The sequence below is a fragment of the Saccostrea cucullata genome, unplaced genomic scaffold (assembly GCF_032062105.1).
Source record: "Saccostrea cucullata isolate Sc308-1 unplaced genomic scaffold, CSIRO_AGI_Scuc_v1 ctg4752, whole genome shotgun sequence".
NCBI lineage: Eukaryota > Metazoa > Mollusca > Bivalvia > Ostreida > Ostreidae > Saccostrea > Saccostrea cuccullata.
Genome location: NW_026928680.1, coordinates 21,779 through 34,482, shown reverse-complemented (window position 1 = coordinate 34,482; position 12,704 = coordinate 21,779). Strand labels below are relative to the sequence as shown.

Below are 12,704 nucleotides of genomic sequence, written 5' to 3'. Positions count from 1 at the left end.
ATAGAAATGTAAGTAGTGGATCCAACAGGAATTTAGATGAAGGATTTTTTAATGAAAGTGTACAGGGCTTCTAACTCTGTTAGTCTATATACTTATTGATCTGAACAAGGATTCAAAATTTTGGCAGTGGATTGATGAAGATGTATTTTTAATTAATGTCACAGCACATTTTGGGTTCATGGGTAGGGAAAGCTCAAGGGAGAGTTTTGTTGGATTACATTTTTGTTTACTATTTATCTTATAAATGCTTACCATAATCATGACATGTTTTTGTAAAATCTTTTTTAAATTAATTGTTACTGTATTTATTTGACATTGCAGTCTAGACTATTCAACAAATCTGAGTATAATCACAGATTATTAATTCCAAATTCAGGTTGATAGTACATGATAATTATTTTCTAAGTACAAAGTTTGAGGATGCCAGTTAAATTTTGCAATACTTAACTTATCTGTATATTTTAGATGTGGAATTCTTCATATAAAACAAAGAGTGAAGATTTCAGGAAGATTTTTAAGGATGTAAATCGCGAGGATCGGCTACTTGTAGGTAAGGATATTGTTTAATTGTTGTATTTGTTTTATAAAGCAGAGACTTTGTCAATAACTTCTTTTGCTTCATTGCTAAATATTAAAGAATTTCTCTTGATGTAATTCATCCGGGCCCACAAAGTCTGTTATAGAAATCATCAAAGATTGCTAGCCTTTGGGACTTGTATCATGTTAAACAGACAACTACTTTTTACTTGCAGATTATTCTTGTGCCTTGCAAAAAGAAATTTTGGTCCAAGGCAGGATGTATATTACACAAAACTGGGTCTGTTTCTATGCCAACATATTTACTTGGGAAACACTGGTATGAAATTCATAATAATAAAGAAGTAGTATACAACATGAAATTTTGAAACATTCAGTAGCATGAGGCCTCCTGAAATTGAAAAGTATGACCTGTATTATTATTTTTGTTGGTGTTGTTTTAGCTGGCCATTCCCTGTGGAGAGATCAGATCCATCACCAAAGAGAAGACGGCTCGAGTGATCCCTAACGCCATACAGATACAGACTGAGAAGGAGAAGTACTTCTTCACCAGCCTAGGGAACAGGGATAAGACGTACATGATGCTGTTCAGAGTCTGGCAGAATGCTCTAATGGGAAAGGTGAGACCTGTGTTACTGGGAGAAGTGAGACCTGTATTATCATAGGTACCTGACAAATGGATTGTGTAACACCCCCTCCCTTCCCTCCACAAGCTTCTGAGAATTTTTAATGAGACACAAAAACTTACCATAAATATATGATACCCTAGTCTATCAATCTTATTTCGATATGTGATATCATTTTCCGCTTTTGTTATGATTTAGAGATTGGCCCTATACAGTATAAAAAGTACTTAAGGTAAGAAACAAAATCTTCTAAACACATGGGTACCCCCCTTTGAGTGAGATTTTCTACATTACTTCAACATATTCAATATTTATGCAAGATGTTGTTCAGGGAGATATTGTTTTACAAACCCCTTACAGCCACACAAGGTCTAAATTATTTATTTGCCCTAAATTCATGCAAGTTTATTTACCGTATTTCCCTTCACTGGCAGTGAAAGAGGAGGTTTTGATAGAAGGTTGTGGAAAACACCCAAGAAGTTCCGATAAGCTATCTCAGGATTTTTCATTATCATGATTATGCTAAACAAAGTAGTACTTGATGACCTCCTTTAAACATGTAGAGCTTCTGTCTCATCAGAGATTTTTGGTGTTGATTCAATATATAGCATGTGTTTGCTACACATTCATATTGGAAATTCATCATTATAAATATGTACAGTGGACCCTCATTTATCCGGACGCTTTGGTTCCCAGTCAATTTGTCCGGATATGTGAAGCATCCGGATATCTGAATCACCAGTTAAACAAGACAGAATAACATTTTAAAATTTCGTTCCGATGAAAAATCGTCCGGATACTGAAGCATCCGGATATCTGGCGTCCGGATATCTGAAGGTCCACTGTATATATAAAAATATCTTTATTTTTGTGGTTAGTCTTAATTTGCTCAAAAGCATCCTGTTTTTGTACACAAAGAAATTTTTATAAGTACTTTGTAATTATACATACAATATTATATAAAAGGCTATTCAACTCATCAATCTAGTTCATTGATAACTGTGACATCATGTGAATTATACTATAATTCCCATGATTTAAGTTTGTGGGTAGATATAAAAGTTGTCTTGATTTATTGCTTTGTCAGTGCAGATGATGTATGAATAGCTTTAATTTTTTGGTGTTTCCATACCCAGAATAAAAATGATTTATAAGCCTTTAGTGATTTATAAGCCCTGAGTATGTCTGATTTACATGTGTTTATGTTGACAGTCTATGGCAGCTAAGGAGATGTGGCAGTGGATTCACTATAACTATGGGGAGGAGCTGTGTCTGGATTCCAGCGATGACGATTATGTAGCCCCGCCCTCACTCATAGAGGAACCAATCAGGGATGAAACTGTGACCCCCAGTAGGTTAAATCAGGTCAGTTTTCAGAGAATGAGAGTGAGCTTAACGATATTTTTTATTGAATGTCCAAATTTTTCAGATACTTTAAAATCACATATTTTCAAGGGGTCAGATTTTCGAGGAAAAAATATGAGTTAATGGGGGATTTCATTTCGTGGACAAAGAATTGTTTAGTAGTAATATCTGTGAAAAATTGCATTTCATGGTGGACATAAATTTGGGGTCTCTTCATATCTTGAAAACCACGAAATTTAAACAACCACAAACATTAGTAATATTACAGTATCAGATGTAAAAAATTTATACTTAATATGTAAAGCTTTTAATTGTAAAATTTTTGAAGCAACAGTTTGATTGTTGACATGATTCATTTTACTAACAGACAGAGAACACGGACTCTGATTGTATCCCTCCTTCCCCGGGGTTACCTCAGAATGACCTGGACAGTAAAGACCATTCATTATTTGCCCCCGCAGCAGTGGAGGATAATCCTGTGGAAAATGTTTTAACTGATCAGAGTGATACTACAGAAGATAGCGAAGGTCAGATATCCCCCCCCCCCCAAGAAAAATTATAATGAAATAAAGAAAAGACAGTACATACATGTATTTGTAAAGGGGAATAATTCTGATAACCACAAAAGAGAGCGAAATATTTGAAGAGAAATTATTATTCTGCCAGAGTTAATTTATTTAAATCTTTAAAGAAACTGGATCATAATGCAACTCTCTAACACTAAAGATAAATGACTAAATCAGTAAATTGTTGATGAAGCAAGGAGCTTAATCATATGAGCAACATCAGACAATTTAAAGTCTTAGTAGTAAATTTTCATCAAATCCCCTCCTTCCTTCTAAGACTAAATGGGGTGAATATTGATTCACATTTGATTATTATGTATTATTTAAAGTATTAGCCATATCTTATGTGTCTTTGTTTATTAATAAAAAAATGTTTCAAATGTTACATTAATGAATAATTTCAAGTTAAGTATATAATGAGCACTTTTAAATGTAATTATCATTGTCTGACAGCAAAAACGTTATGGGCTTTTAACCCCCTTCTTTCTAGTTATATGAATTTAGTTTCTCGTCAGACCTCTTTTGATCTTTCCCCTCATCTGTTGATATCTTGTAGGAGAGGGAACCTTGTTTTGTGCTGAACATAACCACTTTGAGAAACCTATGTTGGATGAGGTGTATTACATTCCAGTGGAGAAGATGTTTGAGATGCTGTTTACAGAGTCTGACTTCTACAATGAGTTCCACTCTAGAAGGGGGTCAAAAGGTCAGGTCATTTAAATGAAGGTTTAATTTTGAAATCCAAATATACATAAAATGTAGAGTCTGTCTAATTTTGCTACTGTAGACGTACTTTTTTCCACGGGGTCATAATTCTGCCGAATCTCAATTTCTGTTGAATCCGCGTGTAGAAAATTACGTGGATTTCCTAGACTGTCACTATATGCTTACATTTATATTAAGTACGCTTGGACAAATTTCCGCGGAAAATTTGTGACCGCGTACATAGCGTAAATTAATACCACGCAGAAAAAAATACTTCTACAGTAGTCTTGATATTTAATCATATAAATCACTCTCTATTTTACAAATATGTCAAAAGTGTCTTGTTTATTAGATCACTTCCCCATATTCAGAAATTTCAATGTTTATTATCCATAAACACAACTGTAAGTTTAATGAAGACTTGACTCAGTGCTATTTTTCATCATTGCAGACTTCACCTTTACCCCATGGAAAGACATGGGACATGGTAAACAAACCCGTACGGTCAGCTACACCATCCCATTAAACTACTCCATAGGCCCAAAGTCCTCTCAGGCTGTAGAGCTTCAGACCTGTCAGAAGGACCCCACCCCCGGGACCTACTTCACAGTGGACACAGAGTGTTCGTGTCTGGGCATTCCTTATGGAAATACATTCATAGTGAGTAAAAGTTTTATCACTAATTCTCAAGCTTCCTTTACAAGTTATTCGTTGCATTCTCTTGCATATTATGTAAACATGAACTGATTTTACTAATGACAGATTAACCACATTTGTACACTTCCAGTTAGTAGAGATTATTGAGTTATTTCAAACAGTGTATCATGGATGAAGTTTGTTATTGAGAGTGATCTGGAGTGCTGATTGCATGTAAATCACTGTACATAAAAACACTTCAGAAAGATTATGAGTAATCTAGCAATGGTTTTTAACATGTAGTCTATCAATAATTGCTACAATTATCTTATACTTGCTGAATAACCCCTGCCAAGTTTATTGATTTTCTTGGATTAACATTTACATATTAATTAATTTTTCCATGTTAAATGTTGCATATTTAATTTTTTTCCAAATTTTCTTATGGTGTTTTGGTGTTCAAAATTGGAATTTTCCAAGTTAATGAAAGGGGTTGTGGTGGTGGTGGTGGTGGTGGTGGGGGGGGGGGGGGCTTTACATCTCTGTAGGTCACTGACTCTGATGACCTATTGCTATCAGTTTTTCCTCATCTTAATGTGATATCTATAAACATTCTCCTCTGAAAAGGCACTCGGTGAACTAATTCAAACAATTTTGGTATTTACCTGTAGAATGTTTGGATACCGGTAATTGGGAACATTACTTTCTAAATTTATCTCTTGGGGATCGAGGAGTTGGACCAGCACCTTGAAAATTAATGCATTCTTTAAAAAAATCTTTACTTCTAGACAAATTACGCACAATTTCATAATTATAAATGATCAGTAAGTTCTTGACCACCTCTACCATATTGTGAAATTGATGCCTCCAGCTTCAATAGTCATTTTTGAACCCTGCCTTCACTTTTTCACCATTAAATCCTTAAGTAAAGGAAAGACTTGATCATACATATTAAGCTTTTTTGCAGCTTTATGCCCCCAGAGCCTGATGCAGGCATAGACATCTTTAAATTTCTTCGCCTTCTTGCCCCTCAGTTTATGCCGCACATTTGGACAAATTGGTCTTATGCTGAAAATTTGTTTTACCTTGTACCTTATAAAACTTTATTTATTCCTGGATATTTATCAAGCATCTGCATGTACTACAGTTGTGAGTTATGTGCCCTTTCCTCAGTCTTGCCTATTTTCCCAATTTATGCGTAAATTTTATAATTTTGGCCCAATTTAAACTAAAAAGTGAAAGTTAACATGCAGATTTCATGCATTTAAATTAAATTTTTGGTATTAGGATGGAACTCTATTGAATCTTTGAAAATATTTTCTACACTTTAGAAATAAGCAAACAAAGTAATTGCTAAGATTTCATGAGTAAAGGTGCTTGTTCAAATGTATAAAATTAATGATCATTTGGTCAGATGTACTGGTGAAAGGGTGGGCTCTATTTGATTTTACAATTCCTGTTCTTTTGGACAGGGGTTCAGCTATTAGGGTTGGGATTAAATGAATCAAATGATTATATCGTGAACATGCTTTTAATTCTTTAAAAGATATTCTGGGTATTTAGCAAACAAGCTAATTGGATGTTTGTGATGAGTTAGGAGCCTGATCTTCAAGAACTCGGATATTCGTGGGCCCCTGGGGCATGGGTTCAGGTGTTAGGGTGTGGACCCTAGATCAAGGGTCAGGTGTTAGGGTTTGGGCCCTGGGTCAGGGGTTCAGGTGTTAGGGTGTGGGCCCTGGGTCAGGGGTTCAGGTGTTAGGGTGGAACTCTATTGATTAGGGATGTCAAAATATTTATTTTCCTTAGTCGAACATTCGATTGCATTATTCGAACGATAGTCGACTATTCGGAGCATTTTTTGAAGAAAAAAAAACCCTTATCAATAGCGTTTTCATAAATCAAAAACCCTTTTTGTAAATTTATGTAAAAAGTAACATCAAATGCCTATAATGTGCATTACGCACCGATATTCAGATGAACCTTAAGATGGGATAAGATGTAGAAATGAAGATTTACATCAGCAATAGATTCTCCAAAATGTATGAGTTTTGTAAATCACATTCAAAAATTGATCTGTACATTCTTTCATTCTAGTACGCTTATAGAATTGTCAGCAGTATTTACAAAGCTTATTTGAAATAAATTAAATTGGAAAAGGGGAGGATTTGTCTTAATAATTATTGAAGTTTCAAAACTTCTCAGCTTAAATTTGCTCTTTTCCTTTTGCATAATTCAAAAAGGAAATGAATAAATTTATAATTGGTACAAGTTCAATTAATAATTTTCAAACTCTAGTAAAGTGCTGCATAATTTACTGCAATAACAAAAAAAGTCAGTAATTAAGAAATAATTATCGCGGTATGTAATAACTGTTCTTTCCATGTAAACGATGTGGAAACTTATTTAAATACTGTGACTGTGTTTAAGCTCTTATTCGTCTGAGGACGGATACTATAATGGTTTGAGGAATGACGCTTTACAAATTGGAGTTGAGAATTCTTTAACACCTCCTTTTTTGCATTTATTAAATATTCAAGTGTCGTTTTTATTCGATCGTCTGTCCATTCGACTGATAGATCCCTACTATTGATTATATTTGCCTATGGGTATAAAGCTGAGCAAACGAAGTGAACGGTCATGACGAGCAAGGGTTCCTCTTCCGTAACTACAACATTGTATCTGGTGATAAATGTATATGGATTCCACACAACCTTAGTAGGTCACATGGGGGCTAAACATGGATTTGTATAGGATTTAGAAACCATATTAACTAAATGTAATGATATAACATGTTCTTCAGTAGGAACTGGGATGAAGATCTATACATCTGAAAGTTCAAGATTATCTGGCCCTTGCAGTTTATGTTTGTTAAATGTATCTACCACGAGAAGCCACAAATTCTTAGATGTTCGTTAAATGTACAAAGCATGGAGTTCCAAAAAAACAAAAATTCTGAAATCTGGGAGCTAATGTTTGGTTTATTTCTGTAATGCATGGCGCCTGAATTTGTTTGGGAAGGGGAAAGGGCAGAAAACATCTTTACAACACTGTTGGCACCATCTCAACTGAACCAGTTTAAACCCAAGTTTATTTCTTTGTTTGGTGATGTTAACTTTTCCCTTTAATTTGCAGAACATTTAAAGTTCATATTCACTTTGAAACATAGATCTTTTAAGTTCATCAAGCTACTCGATGTCTGTTCTAATGAAACAGAATTTCCAACTAGACTGTAATATTGAGTTAGAAAAAAAAGTCATCATATCAATAATTTTCCAAGACAAGAAATCATTATTGAAGAAGAATGTTATCTTTTCCATCTATTTTATCAATATTTTATGACCCTCATGACTGCAGAATCATGATGTTTATGGACCAAGTATCTACTGGGAGTATTTTCCCACTTTCATTTAAGCAGGTTGTTTTTCACATCTTAAAAGAGCAAAAAACATACAGTGTACATGCAGATTTGAATTCATACAAGAAACCAAATTAATTATCAGTTTGGACACCACCTTTATTAATGTGAAAATGAAGTTTATGATTATGTAACTTCTGTTTGAAGTTGCTAAGATGATGGACAAAGGATATTTAAAATGGTGCATATCTGTGTTTGAATTAAATGCAGTATATTTGACAAATAAAGAGCATTAAATTTTCACTTCAAATTGAAAAAAAGCATTCAATATTTTTATGATGACATACTAGTTACTGAATACCAGGTGTGCACACTTCAACATTATATATACTTTAATTGTCCTTGGGAATAAACTCAGGTATTGGATATTGAGTGGCTAGGTGTAAATTACTTTATACATGTAGTATCTGTATTATAATAATTCTCTGAAAGAGTACGTCAAAGATACTGGGCTAAGGCAAGCAAGGGTTGAGAATTCTTTAACACCTCCTTTTTTGCATTTATTAAATATTCAAGTGTCGTTTTTACACTGTACAGGTAGGTAATTGGTAGACAAATCATGGTATTTAAAATGTTTTGAATTTTAAAAATTGTATTATTTTGCATGTTACATCCATGGTTTTAAAGTTTTGTATGCAGGGTTTAACTTTTGAATTGATAAATAAATTTCGCACTAAGATATGCTGAAATCAATTAGAACGGCAGTACTTTTAATCAATCCAATGTTGCAATAGGAATATCAAATTTGGCAGCAAAAAAATGCACTTAGACTGATTTTTTTTTTTTAAAAAGCATGAATAAATTGAATTTTTGGAATTGTTCAATGACAGATAAATGTTTTAATTTAGAAAATTTACAATAAACAGATTTGCATGTTAGATTGCATGGAAATTTTGAACATTATGAACATCTTAAAACCTACTTGATAAGTTTACCATACTAGGTGAATTTCATTTCAGTGAAATGGTGATGCTTACACATTTAAAATGTTAAATACCCCCTACAGATTTAATACTACAGAAACAGTACACTCTCAATTCTGAAACTCCTGTACTGTTTAATTCTTTCATTGGGTAGCATTTGCCAGATGAATCTTAAACCCGCCAGCATGTATAACCCAGAGATTCAGTATTCCCTATGTTTTAGAAAAACAGAGTCTCTCACAAGGTATTATCTCCAGATAGTCTTAGACACAAGTACCATTTACAGATAGATAAACGTGTACCATTGCAGAATCAGTCTACTTTCTGGTAATAATGCACCACTGACAGAATCTTAGTCATAGAGGAAGCTTTTAAGATTTCATCTCTCAGTGCTTTATTGACAACATGACAACATGACAAGGCTGTCAGTTGGGAGTTTTTCATTATCCATAGCATTCTGTTATTTTCACCTTATTTAAGAGTTACTTTATATTTAATTTTATCTTTTTTTTTCCTTTAAGGTTGTCAATAGGTACTGCATATCCAAGATAAATAGGTACAAATCCCGACTGCAGGTCACGTCAGAGGTCCGCTACAAGAAGTCCGTGTGGGGACTAGTCAAGAGTATGTATAAATAGTAACAATAACAGCTAAGTGGTCAAAAGTAGCATCCATACATCTAGTATAAGAGACAAGATTAAATTTCACACTAATACTTAAAACTGACAGAAGACCCTTGTATGAAATGACTTTGTAAGAAAAAGTATACACATGTTTGTCTATATCTAAAAAGATGACATTTCTGTTAATTTTCTTGCATAACGAGAAGTTGAGGAAAAAAGAGGAAATACCGCTAATGAAGTAAAGATCAATAGAAAATTTCTTACGTTTTGTAACACAAGATAAGGTTGGTTCGTCACAAGATAAGGTTGGTTCGTCCTCTGTTTCTGTGGGGGATATTGATTGTCAGAGTCACATTAAAAACCAACTAAAACCGCTCTATGTAAAACAGAAAAGAAACTCATAAAATTAGTTTAATGCATTTATAATTGTGGAAAGAGAAATAATTTGAATAAACTTACCAGGTACTTTGGATAGTATAAATACATTTAATACTGTTTACTAGGTTTATTTCATGATTTTTGAGAAATGGAGTAATTTAAATTAAATAGGGAATTGCAATATATTATTTTAAATGTGTAACAAAATAGTACTTGATCAAGTCTTGTCTACTTTACAGGTATGATAGAGAAGAATAGTATACAAGGTTGTATAGATCACTTCAATACCCTCAGTGTTCACCTGAAGCAAGAGTCAGACAAATTTGAGACCAGCGTCCTGCAGACTCGAGCCAGTGGCAAAAGGAAAATCCGAAAGAGGAGAGTCCGATCTCAGCACCCAATAGTCCCAGAAATCCACAAACTGAAACCCACCCGACACCTGTCACTGATAGACAAACAGACAAGACAAGCTAACAAGCCCAGTCTTACACCTCCTACACCAATCAAAAGTAAGTCAAGGACTTTTTAAGATATGCAGGTTTCGAGACTATCTCCTTTGGTGCACTCTCGTTACAGAGGGGAGTTTTGTGCCTATGTAAGCAGACATTATTTATATATTGGATACATATACCATCATAACTGATTGTCGGGATCCACTCTTCAACTTGAAAAATTACCAAAAAAATTAATTTTTTTTTTAATGAACAATAAATTAAAACAAAAGAAAATAAAAATCAGAACAAAAAGAAGTATCAGTGGATAAAAACTTATCAAAAGAGGGAGAGATATGGATTTTTAATAAATACAAATGTAAGTCCGCATTTTGAATGACTTTCCTTATACTAACTTCAAAGAGTCCAATAAATTTTTATAAAAGGTTTGTACATGCAATCAAAGAATTACTTTTCTTAAAAAGACATTGACGGTGATTTTGTTCACAAGTATCCTAATTGAAAGAAGATTTTGTAAATACACTGTATGTATAGTAGAGTATTTTAAATACACCATAGATATTGTTCATCTATTTATGCACATTTTTAAACATTAACAACCTGTCTCCTTTTCCATGCTGATATGGATACTTTTTGCATCTCTATCACAGGAGAGTTGCAGGTAGTGTAGATTTCAGTTTGTTCATATCATGACCCCTTACAGTAAGTCTATATAAAAATCTGTTCAAGAACAACAAAGCCATATGTTATTTCCATAAGGATGCATCCTCTGATAGTTTAAACCCCCACCCCCCTTTCCACCATGTTAACTTTTCAGAACTGTTTTGTGCTTTTTTCCTAGCTATGTGAGCATTGTGGCTCATGGGCCTCTAGTTTATGATTCCTTCAAAACTGAAGCTTACTGTCCTATTTTCCTTTACAGATGGTAAAAAATATAATAGTTCAGCATTTATTGGGGGAATAAAAAACTAAGTCATTCGTAAATGTGCCATAAACTTTGTTATTGTACATGTAATAAAATTGACATATTCCTTTGTACTGACAAGTTGTTTCTTTATTAACAGGTGTTACAATACATAAAGAAGATATCACAAAATTAAATGCAGATACATTAGTCAGAGTCATACTGGTTGTGTAAGTATCAATTCAAAGTTGTTTGTAAATGTTCATCTAAACTGTATATGAAAGATACATATTGAACACATGAGCATTGCACATGCATTTGCAAGCCATTTCTGACACTGCTACTACAATAAACTATAATGCTTTAATATATTTTCTTGTCAGTTGTAAACAAGTTGACGAATTATTTTTGTAGATTGGTCTTGCTGGTTTTCTTTAATGCCATACTTTTCTATAAGCTGTGGTCTTTGGAGAGCTACACCAATATAGTATACTTCCCACGGCAACACACAGTAACTGAAGATCTCAAGTAAGTTATAATTCATCATCATCATCTAGTAAAATACTACCTATATTTAATGAATGTACTGGTATATGAAAAATAATTATGCTACATAACAGCATTATGAATTGAAATTTTGTACACTGACTGAATTGTACATATGTGAAAGGGTGAGGGAGATTCAACATCCTAATGTAGTGAGGAAGAGTTCTATTTTTTTTTTTTTTTTGAAAATATGATATTCTACATTATGATTTAAAAGAATAGCACTATATATATGGGGGGGGGGGGGCTATAATGTTCATGGATTGTTCAGTGACATCAGAGGAAGTACCAAATTATCTATGTATGAAGTAAATTTTAAAATGATTTATTATTAATATGTATTTTTTGTATTTTTCAGAAATTACCCCAAATCACAAGAAGAATGGATCCAGTTACTACAACAACAAAGACAGCTACATGAGAGTGAAATTGACAGATGGAAGGAAATCATTACATCCTCAATAGATCTTATAGATAGAGTAAGAAAAGGCTTGCTTCTCCAGGACAGAACTATGTTCACCTTCATAATATACATGTACCGTATTATGTAAAGATAAATTTTCTTCAAGCTTTTCGTTTTGTGGAAATCAAAAAATATATTCATACTAAGCTTCATTCATTCCATACAATTCCTACAGATGTAATTTACTGTATACAGTATTATATATACCTATTGAAAATAATAAATACTGCATGCTTATATTGAATTTTTTTTCTTGTTAATTTTGCAGATAAAAGGCACATTGGGGGATGTGAAAAACAGTTTAGAAGGCAGACTACAGAATTCAGACATTTTTAAAGGAGAGAATTCATAACATAGAGAAACCAGTTCAAAACTGGTGTCATTTCCCTATTTCTATAATTAATACAAAAACGGGTAGCTGGCTACTTGTTATGGGGTATTGTAAATGTAAAATTCTTTGTCATGTTCTCCTCATGAAGTTGATCATGTTTTGATTTTAATTTAAAAAAAAGATAAAAATATCTAGATTATAGCAACTTCTACATGTACATGTAGTTAATTTATT

At 33.3% G+C, this 12,704-nt stretch overlaps 1 protein-coding gene across 1 annotated transcript; it reads left to right on the top strand.

Moving 5' to 3' along the window:
* The first annotated feature begins 429 nt into the window (after positions 1–429).
* LOC134278418 (protein Aster-B-like) lies at positions 430–12,704 on the top strand. The gene is made up of 13 exons (XM_062760733.1): positions 430–550; positions 753–856; positions 981–1,157; positions 2,376–2,528; positions 2,896–3,055; positions 3,651–3,800; positions 4,251–4,459; positions 9,295–9,397; positions 10,014–10,283; positions 11,291–11,360; positions 11,545–11,658; positions 12,035–12,155; positions 12,408–12,704. The coding sequence occupies exons 1-13, from the start codon at positions 466–468 to the stop codon at positions 12,489–12,491; spliced, it is 1,800 nt and encodes a 599-aa protein (XP_062616717.1). The 5' UTR covers positions 430–465; the 3' UTR covers positions 12,492–12,704.